At 44.3% G+C, this 13,854-nt stretch overlaps 3 protein-coding genes across 3 annotated transcripts; 1 reads left to right on the forward strand and 2 right to left on the reverse strand.

Moving 5' to 3' along the window:
* Nucleotides 1-1,269: 1,269 nt before the first annotated feature.
* On the reverse strand, nt 1,270-5,337 carry CCR75_003372 (uncharacterized protein; the record flags this gene model as incomplete). Its single annotated transcript, XM_067961468.1, has 3 exons — nt 1,270-2,962; nt 3,472-3,523; nt 3,567-5,337. 3 exons carry the CDS (start codon nt 5,335-5,337, stop codon nt 1,270-1,272), a joined length of 3,516 nt encoding a protein of 1,171 aa, XP_067816232.1.
* Nucleotides 5,338-6,728: 1,391 nt separating this feature from the next.
* On the reverse strand, nt 6,729-7,996 carry CCR75_003373 (uncharacterized protein). Its single transcript, XM_067961469.1, has 2 exons — nt 7,499-7,996; nt 6,729-7,310 (listed from the first exon to the last, which is right to left on the reverse strand). The coding sequence occupies exons 1-2, from the start codon at nt 7,891-7,893 to the stop codon at nt 6,839-6,841; spliced, it is 867 nt and encodes a 288-aa protein (XP_067816233.1). The 5' UTR covers nt 7,894-7,996; the 3' UTR covers nt 6,729-6,838.
* Nucleotides 7,997-9,599: 1,603 nt separating this feature from the next.
* On the forward strand, nt 9,600-9,977 carry CCR75_003374 (uncharacterized protein; the record flags this gene model as incomplete). The annotated part of the gene is made up of 1 exon (XM_067961470.1): nt 9,600-9,977. The coding sequence occupies one exon, from the start codon at nt 9,600-9,602 to the stop codon at nt 9,975-9,977; it is 378 nt and encodes a 125-aa protein (XP_067816229.1).
* Between the last annotated feature and the right edge of the window lie 3,877 nt (nt 9,978-13,854).

A 13,854-nucleotide genomic window follows, 5' to 3' on the forward strand; every position in this document is an offset into this window, starting at 1 on the left:
TTGAAAAACCTTGGCGCATTGTCGTAATTCCTGGGCATGTGCTTCCTTCAGTGTGATGATGGGAGCGTCAAAAATTGATCAAAAACAAACAATTGTTGAAATGCTCCACAAGCACGGTTTCTCAAATATAAACGGTGTTCGTGTTCCTATTGGGATTAACGATTCTTCCAACCCGGAGGACCAGATGTTGCGGCCTACGAAAGGCATCCCACTTCCGAAGAAAGCTACCATTGAAGAATTTCAATCACTGGCTGGCAGTCTATTATGGCTCACGCGCTGCACGCGTTCGGACATTGCGTTCGCATTCACAAGATTTTTCGGCGTTGCAACGTACCGACCCTTGGAGATTGGAAGCTGGCGAAACGCGTTGCCCGGTACGTCAACATGTTGACATCAAGCTTGATTTTTTGCGGGACTACGCTGCAAAAGGCATGATAAAGACGGAGTTTGCAGACACGAAAGCTATGGTTGCTGATCTACTGACGAAGCCAATCCCAGCACCCCACCATTGGTTCTGTGCTGAATCAATGAGACGGGATAAATGTTGGAAGTCGCCTGACATCCTTTGTTGAAGCTGTGAGGTGCGTCTAATTGGTAAAGTCACCCGCAACCGACTATTGAGGGACAGGAAGGACCCTTGGGAACGGACGGGAGTTTCTACAAGACCTTTCGTCCATCATGGATAGATAGGAAAGAGCATAGGAGTTTCACAGGCGAACAGCACTTATGTGTATACACTTTCCGTTCTGCGTTGCAGGTCTTTATCCCACACCTTGTTGCATAGTGCCTCCTTGCGCACCGCCCAATCGTGACTTGTAACGATTCGCGAGCATGAATTAAACTTAAATCACTCAACCAATTTTTCAGCAGAACTATTGTCATGTTGCCTGATTATACCAAATTTGGTCGTGGTAAATATTTAAAATTTTAAAATTAAAGAATGATAATAGTTTAAAGGACCACCCCCAATTTATGGCTATGGACACACCACTAAAAGTGGAATTATGTCTACAGGTATAAATCTCCTTACAAAACAAAAGGTAATTTATTGTTTTTTACAATAAATACACATTTCCGAGTGTAACCGCAGAACAAGTAGTTTTGAAGTGGCAAGAATCCGCGTGCGCCATTTTCGTCCAGCGCGATCTGAACATTTTTTTAGGCTCACCTGTACGTGAGAGAAGTCGTTCTTTTTGAATGACTGCTTTTGTTCATGTAATGCCAAAGTTACGAAGCGATAGTTTTGTCAAAATTATGTGATTTTTGTCATTAATTTTTAACGTGGCATCTTCCAACAAATGGTAAACATTTTGTGCTTTCAAAGATTCCTAAAAGGTTCACGATAAGTGACCAAGCTAACGCGAATAGGCAGTATGCGATCGTGAGTTCACCAATCAATCTGCTACGGTGGCCATTGCGTTTAAGTATTTGCGTCTCCATCTTCTGTTTTGGTAGCAATACGAGAAATATTAGAGAAACGAGCTTGCTGGCATACGAAAGAAGCACAATAATTGTCACACTACGACGAGTAGAGAGCGCATCGTTTAGAATATCGTGATTACTGACAGCAAATGGTTTATCAATAGCCTTCGTAAGCGTCGCCGAGAATGGGTTACTCAAATTCCCGACTGTTGTAAGGAGACCATAGATTGCAGCTTCGTTCCCCTCGGATGCTAATTCCACGACTACAAAACTCGAGACAATAAAGTTAATACTCGATGGAATGGTCTCGACGATGGGTATACCCAACCAAAACCACTGGTTTCGGACAATATCCCACGTCGTGAGCATTGTGCATACGGAATCAAGAGCGACTACAGCGATCGTAGTCGTAATAATGACATGATGCCAATTCCAATTTAGCCCATATCGTCCCATGAGCGCTAGTGTCATGGCCATCACACCTGAGCCAATAATTTGAGAAACCGAGATATTAAAACTCGTGGCACGAGCCCAATACATTGTCACGGGGTCCGACGCCACGTAGCTAATATTACTACACACTCCTGAGAAAAAACTATACGCAATCACTTGGTAGACTGCTTGACTTTGCAATGTCTCGCCCAAAACACGCAAGTACATTCGACGATTTGGTGTAGCCACGCGTTTTTCCGAAACATAGAGCCAAGTGATTGGAATCACTGGCACGCAACAAATGGCGAGGATTACCATACACATGGGAAAAGTAATGCCAAAGTCGAAATCGCCACCATACGATGAAGAGCTGAGGCCAAACCCGACAAGGATATTTCCGAAAATGCTAAAAAGACTTCGAATGGTGTAGATCGCTGTTTGTGTTTGTCCTCGAATTGCAGTAGGTTCACGTTGAGCGTACTCGACCACGACACCATCCGCTGCAACGTCAGCAATGACGTATCCAAGCGTTGCTAGCATCATTAAAACCACGTACTTGCCACCCGAAGAAGGAGCGTTGTCATTCATAGCAGCAACTTCTTCAATCGTGTAATCACGTGGCTTTACGAATCGCAAGGATGCGTTTGGAAAGTAAGGTCGATCAAGTGGAAGTGATGCCATGACGACGAGACAAAGGATGCAAAGCATCCAACCAATGATCATAAAGGGTCGACGACGATACCCGCAAATAGGAAAGCAGTCGGATATGATTCCAATGAAAACTTTAAGAGACCATGCAATACCAAGCAACCCTCGAGCTGAAGTCGTTGCTTGTCCTTCCATGTTTAGATAGTAGCCTAAGAAGGGCGTAATGACACTTGGTAGGGCCCCCATCATCAAGCCTACCGCAGCATATTGCGCTATTAAGCCATACAATTCGGCTGAGCGAAATGTTAAAGCTACGCCGTCCCGTAATGCGCCGTCACAACGACCGTCTTCTTGGTGCGATTGATACATCTCGTCGTCCACATCGTGGTGAGAATGCTTAATGGAAGGAAGAAAAGAGAAGGTTCTAGGACCTCGTAATTTTCGAAATCGGTCCAACATGCTACGATCTCTTCTTTTCAGTCGTATGAAAGAGAAAGTATAATGCTATCAAATGTTTTGCTCACTAAAGACACGCCTTTCGTGAGATCACTCGAAGTGAGACAACAAGGCATCATCTGAGTACGACGTACGAGATGGTGTTTTCATGAGATTGTCTGTATGTCTAAACGTTCGTTTGATAAGCATGATACAGCCATGATTCGATATGTTTCAACAAAAGCGTCTAGTTTGTCGAAAAGACCTTTTGTCGCTCTGAGAATCAATTCTCAATACGAAAGTTATTTCCGACGGACTATTTGTATGATTTTATTTGAAGCCCCATCACACATAATCAGATTAAGCTATCAATCAAACTTCCAAGTTACGCATTCCCTTATGCGATTTTCGTACAAATGTCATATTAAATGGATACTATTGCGAATTTTAAAGTATATGCTAGGATTAAAATCTTTTTCTTTACGCAATTTAGTCGCGATTTTAAAGCAAATGTGGCTGTGGCATAACCCATACATTTGATAATTTGAACAAAAACAATCCGAGAGATCGTGGTATTTAATTCTAACTTTTGACACACATTAAATTCGCTTAAGTCGCACATCCTGTACCCCCAGCAACTCGAAGACAAGACGTACTTTTAAACAGTGACAACATATTGGTGGTTGTCACAAGAGTAAGGACACTAAGCAATACGCCAATCACAAGCCACCCTGCTGACGTACTGTACCCGCCATAATACCGCAACTGTTGCACTTCTAATTTCTGACGAGGCAAAAATTTTAAAAACCCAAGACTTGCGAGTTGAATGATCCATACAATTACATAGGTCACGAAAACTTGCATTCGTGTCGCGTTCGAATCGAACCGAACATCTTCCTCGTGCACGGCAAAGTACGATCCAATGGCATTATAAACCACACTTCCTAAGGCAATTGCCAAATGGCGAAACGTAATGACTAAACCGTATGTCGTACCCTCAATTCCACGAGGAGCCAGTTCAATAATTGGCAACACTTGGACAATAAACCGTAACGCTACCGCTGGTGCAGCCAGTACTTGCATATAGAGCCAAAAGTCGCGCTTTCGAAGCACTTGAAACACTGTACATGCCACCGTGACAATATCAACTCCAACCACCCAAATTGTGGCCACACCATACAAATAGCGCCATGATTTTTGCAACCCATACCGTCGCGTGGCCAATAATCCAATAATAAACGCAAGTGTCCAAACCGATAAGGAAACCGATTTAGACCATGTTGTGACATTTACCCAAGCTGTTTCAATCACCGGCACGGCATTCGATTTAATTGTTACACAAAAGCTTGCAACAAATTCAAACATTAAAAGTTGCCACATTGCACGGCTTTGAAGAAGTCGCCAAATCAAGTGACAACGTTCTCGATAATTGAATTGCCGTACGTCGAGTGTCACTCCTCTTGACTGCGGACGAGTCGAAGCAACAGGACATGAAACTTCATTTGAAACAAGTGGGACTGTTTGAGTGGTTAAATCTTCATGCAAGAGCCAAATGGCTCCAATACACGGAACAAATGAACACGCAGCGAGCACTAGTACCACTTGATTTGGATTTAACGACCATGAAAACGTTCCGTTATACGCTAATCCATTCATTGCGCCCGTCACAAAGACACTTGTGACCAACGCTCCGATATTTCGCGCTACGTACGCACAAATTTGCGTATGGCCACGTGTTGCAAAAGGTTCGCGTTGTGCCAATTCGACGACAATGGCATCTGCGGCAACATTTGCGGCAAAGTACCCAATTGTGCTTAAAGCCATTCCCAAGAGGTATTTCCACGCAGTTTTTGTCTCTCCGAATTGAGGCACGTCGGACAGACCAAGACACAAAAGACTGGCAAAACAGAGGCACCAGCCTCCGATTAAGTACGGTTTCCGTCGATAGTGCCACATTTGGACACTATCGGTTACGACTCCGCCAAAGACTTTAAAGGGCCAAATGGCATTGAAAACAGTGACTGTTGCACGAACTTGGTAATGTTGCAATTGCAAATAGTTGCTAAAAAGAGGCATGGTGAGGCATTTAAAACCACCGTGGAGAGCCCCAATGGCAACATAATGGAGAATCAACCCAATGGTTTTCCGTGTCAAGAGCGACACGGGACCTCCGGGTCGTAACGCGCCATTATTCTCGAGCTTGTAGACGCGGTACTCGTGCCGTTGTCGCATGACACACGGATCAATGTAGCAGGGACTATTTTGAAGCACGAGCGGATCCCCAAGGATTTCGGCCGGCAACGAATCAATGCTTAGGGACAACGCATAGGAAGACGACGCCACCGACAGCGACGAGCAGCTTTTAAGCCAAATGCCCGAAGAGACCGAGAGCGAAGCCATGACGCTCGAGTCTCGTCATTCACGAGGTTGATTTGGAGCAAATGAAGAGCACAAGCCGCAACGAAAAAGACTTTTGAAAACTGGTTATTTGCGAGGTGTTATCGTGGCAACGAGGACTTGAAAAAAAAAAGTGGTCAATCGTGGGCAATGACGGCCTTTTTTTTTTTAAAGTTGGCAAGTGCGAGAAATGCTCGGGCAACACATGTCGCAGGAAAAGTGGGTAAATGAGGAAAACGCGCGTGTTTTTTATGCATTAGTGTGAAAGGCCACGGCTAGGGGTGGCAGAAGCTACAAGACGTCATCGCATTTGAAACCGTCAGGAGGCGTCATATGTTGACGTGTCGCATATGGTTTTGCGGCAAAAAGAATCGCTTGACTGGAATAGAAGCTTGTGAGCTTGTACTGAGATGGTTACGGTACTGGAATATGTGATGTGGCTGGAGGTACCATCTGCTCGAGGGAAACGGGAAAGGACGATTGGTGCATGACCATGTCAGTGGTGTTGCCAATTGGCGGTAAAAAGTTTGCCAAGACTGTTGCCAATTGGCGGTAAAAAGTTTGCCAAGGCTGTTGCCAGTGGCAGGACAAGGATTAATTTATTACAATTATGAGACGCATGCGAAAGATTTCCCGCGAGCCTACTAGAAGATCTCTGATTGCGCTATTAATTGCCTTCACGGCATTCGCTTGAACGTGCCCTTGAATTGCCACCGAGTCATTTAGCACTGATGATATCAAAGCCGTGATTGGTTGAAAGGAACTAGTTGTTTTGTGAATTTATTTATCGACCTTAGCTATCGGTACTTGTTTATAAGGAAATTTGTATTGGCACAGTCAACTTGATATAGTCAGTGAGGATAAAGAGTTTTAAACTTGATTGTTGTTTCTGCCCTTAGCAATGATTTGCAAAAATGGCTCTCTCGGTGCCTTTTTGCATCGAGATTCTACCATGTTCCCACAAAAGAACGGACGTCTGCGCCATGCGAAGGCACGTGGCAACCTCGCCAAGTTAAGTGAGGATTATATGTTATACAACCAATATAACGAAAATGATCGTCAAATCAGGCCTTCTTTCAAGCCTTCCCAATAGACAATGGTTTTGCAGCTCACATTATCATTTATCGTAATTAATTTTACGCGAACCAAGCCTTCCTTGTTGGCATTCTAAGTGCTTGACATATCTCGGTCAACGAAAAATAAATTTACTTGTTGTCAAACGCGTTGTACTGTCCTAATCTAGCACGTGCTTTCGATCTGGTCGGTGATACCAGGATTTTTTATCACCTTCTACGCTCTGCAAAAATCCTGTATCGTATATTCCACGCCAGAGACTTGCCTGCATAAAATAAATACGAGAAATAATTCCAATTTAAAAACACCAACTCCAGTACTACAATTTAAATAGTAAAAATATATATACGAGATATCTGTTCTGTATATATATTGCCTTTCTCCACATAATTCATGGCAACTATCACCATCGTTCAAAATTTGCTTGTGCTTAGCAGATATCCGCATCTTCTAAGCGGCAGCGAAACCCTTGAACAATCTCCAAATCGTGCAACGCTCGCCGGTCTGAAGGAGGGAAACACCACGACGCGCGCATGCCATCAGTTCCACAGATGACACTCAAATGGCGCTCTAATCTCGACGTCGACTTGTCCCCACCACGACGTGCCGCGAGTTGATCGGCTATTAATGTAAATAATGGATCTTGATAAATATTATACAATTCCATTAGAAGCATGAGCGAGCAAAAGAGCCCAAAGACCGCCGCTGCGGCCAGAATCCAGCTGCCGAGCTTGCCAGGAAATTGGCTGCTTTGCAGACCACACGTGTATTTCCCGCGCGAACACATGGCGTATTGCAGTAGCACTAGAAACGCTGCTTGGACACTCGTGACCGTCACGTACGATAACAGCAAAAGGAACGCTTTAAGATTCCCAATACCCACGCAATTATTTACCCAAGGACTATACGTATACGTCCGTAGTAATAATAACTTGACCAAAAAATTCTAATATGATAATTTCATCCTCACCAGTGATGGTCTTGCATTACAATGCATCGTTTGCAAGTATGACAGTGGGTAGCTCTATTAAAAGCCCGCTGACGATTAATCCTTCATATTGTAACAATTTCAAAAATAATATTTACGAACCTAGTAGGTCTATAAATCGCACACTCGTCACAATAGACAAGCAGCGAGCCGTCGTCTTCGAATTCCTCGTACTCCTGTAAAGGCATTACCTCTTCGATTTCCTCCATGTCGTCACCGAGTGCATCGCATTTCAAGAACGGCATTCCTTTATGTTGGTATGGAACCGTTCCTGGATTGCTAGTGAGCACGACGATGTGACACCATAGGCACATACCAAAGAGCCCAATGAACCAAATGGCCTCGGACGACCCCATTGGCGACAGCAGCCCCACCCACTGCGATATGGATGCGAGCACCGCCAATAGCATCCCAATGACAAGAATCCACGCGAATAGTGCGATTGCGATTCCTGGTAGATCCCATAGGAACCACAGCGGACGGTGAACCGCTAACATACTCCCGATTCGGCGCTTTATTCGGACAATTTTTAAGTCATAATACTATGAAAAACTGCTCTTGTATCGTCATGTTAATAATAGAAGAAATTCTTTCAGTTGTGAGCTACATTTTGAATAAAAGATATTATTTTCTATAATAAATGTTTTTTTAATAATAGGAAAATAATAAAGAAGTATAAACTAGGGAATTGCTGCGGGCATACCCAATTTATGCTACGGACACACTCAAAAAGTGTTATTATGTCTATCTCCCCAAATTTAGCGAATTAACATGTTGTTTTTAAAGATAGTCATACCAGAATCTACGACAACCTTCCTTTCTGTAGAAGCAGGTGAGCAGAGGCGAGCATATTTTTCTATCTTTGTCAAGCTTGAGAAAAGTTTCTTTTCGTCCGAGTATTAAGTAAAAATGACTTCTTAGTAGTCGACACGATTCGTGGAACTCACTATTGCAGTGTTGAGAGGGGCAAATTCGTCGCAAACCCCTTTAAGAAGCATATTGGACTCATTAATAAGTTGCTAGGATGCTCAGGTCTAGACATTCCCCACGTTAAGAAGTTAAGTAGTTCGAAAGCCTTTTGAGAGTTCTGTCAAGAAAAAAATGTCAGAGTTCTTGCAGCTTTTTCGTATTATGGGCTCGCTGAAGACTCGCTTGGACCTTTGTAGACGACAAGACAACATTTTACTGGAGAGCATTAAATTATCACTGGAGATTCTTTAGCCTTTTAAGCTTTCGCTCAAGTGTTTCACAAATACCAAAATCATTTGCTGGGCCTCTAGAGGCGTGAGAATAAAAAATGTATGTCACTTTATGTAGGCAGGCACGCCGTAATGCGGCCACGCTCTACTTAGACACACCTTCAAGCACAGCGAGGAAGCGGTTAGACCAGCTTCTCTTGCGTGCAGTGAATTAGTTGCGGTGGGCGCCTTAGCGACCTCACCTAACGCACTAAGTACTCTAGTAAAGTGTCGTTACGGAAGCGGTTATCCGGCTCCTCGTGCGCACTTACTAAGTAGAAAGTAGTTTTCAGACTAATTTATATTAATCGCATTAAATATAGATACCTATTTTTACCAATCAAAATGTCATCTCAATCGATAAACATTAATATGTATTGCGAGCGCATCTTTCTAGATACCTCGCGTAACAGATGACGCTAGCCGTCATCCCTCCTAATGTGAATGCAGCAGCGCTACAGACGATCGCAGTTATTAAATGTCATAATCACTTCATTTTTTTATTAGTAAATGATACTATGGTGCTATTACCGTAAGCTTACAAACCAATTTATAACATGCATACAGCTTGTATGCTCAAGACAGCAGCGCAGAAGTGGATGAGGCTCTCGCGTCGGTTCATTCGAATTTGCACCGCAGCACCACCGGCGGATTTTCGGTGCACGGCTTCCTGTCATCAAGACAACGAGTTCTATGTGGCATTCGTCTGGGCTGTTTAATGGCGCCGCTGTTGTTCTTTATCGCGCTCGCTTCCCTTTATTGCTTTATTGACAAAGCGAAACACATTTGCGGCTTCACGCTGCTCACGAGCGATATCTGTCACTCGAACGCAAAGTGTTTTATTTTGGAAACATAAACAACACTGCAGTCCTCATCGATAAATGGCGGCAAACAAACAATTGGCTTGATCTTATGGGTTTGGAAGTGCATCCCACTTGAATATTAACCGTTATAATTCAATCATCATGCCTCAGTTCGCTCGCTCACTCGGCTCAAGCCCGTCGACATATGAGCTCACGCTCAAATATCAAGGCGAGCACTGTCAGTATCTGGGAGTGTTAATCGGAAGCGACAACACCGAACGAGTCATCTTGGACGCTTGGGTACAATCGATCTGGACTCGGCTGGCGCTTGCTCGTGAAAAAAGGCACAATGTTGAGCAACGTGCCGAACTGGATGGCGCAATTCGATCCCGAAGATATTATTCCTGGCGCAGCACTGAGATCAAACAAGCAACTGTGTCGCGGCTGCACAAAAGCGGACTGTCTGTGCATTGCGTGAAATCCGAGATCATCGCAATGGCGGCAGCTCCAATCGGACGCTGGGTTACGATGCCTGTTTAGGAGCGGTAGCACATTACTGAGCATTACTACGCCGAGTTAAGCGAACTTGCCCCGCCCCATCAAGTACAGTCTCAGTTTGCTTGAAAAAGGCGCGTTCGCACTATCTCGCTTCGCAGCATCAGCGATGAGAAGCCGACTATACACACATTCGTTTCGACGCCGATTCATTTCATTCGTCGCAACTGTAGAGGTGCGATATGACGGAGAAAGGCGGCATTTGGTGCTTTAGACGGCAGATGAATGCGTCTCGGAACCTTGCATGACATGAGCTGCAGTTGAACTAAAGTGGGCTACCGCACGGCGTCGAGTGCATTCGTACTTGCTCATTACGCATTACCTCAACAGTCAATGCGAAGGTGACCAGTGTTGATTTATTCAACATTGAAGTGGGCAATTCAGTAAAAGCGATTGACTTGCTGACTTTGATAACGATGTTGAAATAATCAGCATCGAAAACAATAGCAGTAGTGAGAACAATATGCCTTCTCCTCATGATAGACCGACAAGTACGAAGAGGTATTAGCAACTGTCATCATCATTACGACATGGTTCCGCATCTCTCAAAGCATATTAGCTAAAGCATGCACAAGGGAATAAAGCAAAAAGAGAAAGGTGGTAAGAACTTTTTTCTGCAATTCGTGCTACATCCATAAGGCCAGCAGAAACTGGCATAGATATCGTCCACCGAGACGACAAGAAAATGGAGGTGCAACAGCCGTATGCGTTTTTTTTGACGCGGAAATGCTATGCGAAATAACAATGGTTGAGTCTATATACCGCTGCGACGTTGTAGCCACAGCGACACGAATAAGCAAAGCTTGTTTCCGTGTGCACCCAGCGCTCACACGTCTGGTAGTGTTGCGGTCGGGCAAACGACACTCGCTCCCGCGTCAAACGCGAGATGATGAAAGACGTGATGGCAGTAGCAATTCAGACGGTGTCGATTGATGATTCCGTCTGCTATAAACGGGGTGTATCGTGACATGAAAGTAAGGCTTAAAGGTTGCTAATTAATATAGTTATCTAAAAGGTAGATACTATTTGGAGAATATTATTTTACATGGTAATATCCTAAGAGATTATCCATTAGAAGATATAGACTATTATATCTACTTTCTCCGCGGTCCAGTCAGCGCTGGACGCGCCCAAAGAGAAAGACAGATAAGACTTTTAGTACATGTTTTGTAGTAGTTTATAATTAACTTAGTATTAAGTAGATAGACAAGAGAACTTAATTATATTAATACAGTTTTTAATTAACCCTCTTTAAAGCAAGTGTTTTAAAGAGAGTCTTCCTCTGCACGTACTAGTGTACGTGAAGTGACGTGAGGCACCACTCGCACTGAGGCCGTGCGAAGTGGACTTGTACTGAAGCAGTACAAGTCGGCAGTGCTCCATTACACCTGGTAGCACTTTGTAGTCCGTCCAAGGACCACAGTTCCGCCATCTAACATGGACATGTTAGATTATACTGGAAATACGCATCACGTTTCGCGTGATAGCTACTCCTTTCTAAGTGACATAGAAAGGAGTGCGGTCGAACGAATGAGTTCAACCGTAGGGAACGATGCCATCTTGACCATGCTCTCCAGTTTAGACAGAGATGTCCTCCATTCAGCCATCGCCAAGCTCATACAACATTAACTTAATGATGCGAAGAAAAAAGTAGCTTAATCAGCAAGGCTCTCAACACGCAGAACAGTTAAGGCTGCAACAGGTACAGACCCCTGTACCTGCGTTGACGCACACGCGTCGTCTGGAAGCCTTAAAGATAGACATCTCTAAATAAAGGGGAGTCGAAGAGAGTTTGAGACAGGCTCAAGCTATTTCGTCATCGTACTGTCCTCCGAGACGACAAGAGCTTAGAGATCCAGAACTTTTGGATATCTCTTTCGTCGAAAGCGAGAGACCTCGCTTTTCAAGCAATAAGCGATTGCAGACAGGCAATCGCTGTCAAACGTTAGGTCACTACGCTCATGAGTGCAGTGCCCTACGCCCAGTACCGAGGGGTACTGAATGTACTTATGGACAAAATCCTATAAAGGGCGACGGTCGCGGGTCCGACGTTGTTGCGAAATCGTAACAGCGAGGCGGACCGCCAAAAAAACGGTCGGGGTCAGTAGGGGCGCAACGCCTTACTGATCCTGAGAATTTGCAAATCTCTTGACTAAAGTTGCTCCAGACACACAGTCATCTTGTTATTGTGGCGATGAGATATTCCTCATCATCTAGAAGTTAAAGCGACATATGAATTGTCAATTAGAGCCCTAGTGGATGGAGGGGCGTCAAAAAACTTTATTCGTCGCCAGTCGCTAGAGGGTCGTAGGCTCAAATATGTTGAGCGCGACATCCCTCCAACGAGGATAACGGTGCATTTAGCGACAGGCGCATCGATTACAGTGATGAAACGCGTAGTGAGATTTCACTACACGTTAATGAGTAACAGTATAATGATGATTTCATCGTACTGGATTTGAATCAACAATTTGATGTCATCCTACTTTACCTTGACTCAGAAGTATGAGCCAAGAATCAGCTGGCAGCATCGATCCCTAAAGATGCATGCCACTTGTTCATCATGGCCATCTGATGAACGTCTTGGAGCGTTTACAAGTGTGTGGATGTACTACGAGTGAGTGCGTAGACCTCACTTGTGGTGCGGTCGTAGTACGACTGCACAAGATCACAGTCTGATGACTAATCACACTGTGGAGTCAGCTGTCGGCGGCTGTGCGAATGCACAGGCAGCGCCGAAGATCTACCACTCGAATAAGTCAAGTGGATTGAGACATGAATGAACGCCTAGTGGGCGACATTCAAGAAATATACCGGTTGTCCAAAAGGGACAACCCGATGACCCTAGGTCGAGTAGAGAGTCGACCATAGAGGATCCCATTGTGATTTTTTTTTAATTGAGTTAATTTATATTTTAAAAAAAAAAATATTTTCTGTCACAGTCGATAGACGTTGAGGGGATAAGTCCCCACGTACTTGAGGATAAATCTCCTCAAATAGTTTATGCTGCAGTAAATTGACTTCAGCATCGAGCTCAAACCGGGCTTGAAGTACTGTGTCCTGAAGCAGTGGCTACTGCCACGTAAACAAATACTTGCGATCGAAAATTTCTTTATCAATCTATTAAAAGCGGGCCATGTAAGGGAGTCAACCTCCCCACATAGCTCTCCAACCTTTTGTGTGCAATAGGCCACAGGAGGGTGGCGGAAAGTGCACGTATTCAATAAACTGAATGCTGCAACAATACCGGCTCAAACGCCGATACCTACAAAAGACGTAATCATAGATAATATGCCTAAGAGTACATATTGTCGTCTATGGATCTTGTGGATGGATTTTATAAGATCCTTCTACGTGAACGGGACATCCAGTACACATCAGTGAGCACTCCCAGTGGGATCCTCTGGGAATGGCTAGTAGTGCCAGAGAAGCTTAGTAACGCCCCTGCAACATTGACTAGATGCGTAACAAATCTGTTGAGATCGGTGCTAGAATTCGCACCGAGGTTTTTTGACGATGTATTCGTCCATAGCCGGGCTAAGGACGGAAAGACAGACGTGGAAGTTAATAAATCTCACGTTCGTTAGGTTCTTGTACTTGTGCGAAATCATAAGGTGTACGCAAATCTCAAGAAGTGTGTATTCGCTGCAAGCGAATACCACTTCTTGGGTGCATCGTCGGTAAACACGGCGCGCGCCTTGATCCCGATAAGATCAAGGCAATTACCGACTAACCAGTTCCAGTCGATGTCAAGGGACTTTGAAATATGCTTGGGCTAGAGGCGTAGTTGTACAAGTACTCACGCAACTATGCCGAGATGACAGTTGATCTCTCTCGTCTCTTGATTTTTTTATCATTCAAG

Source organism: Bremia lactucae, linkage group LG4 (genome assembly GCF_004359215.1).
Source record: "Bremia lactucae strain SF5 linkage group LG4, whole genome shotgun sequence".
NCBI classification, from domain to species: Eukaryota; Oomycota; class Peronosporomycetes; order Peronosporales; family Peronosporaceae; genus Bremia; species Bremia lactucae.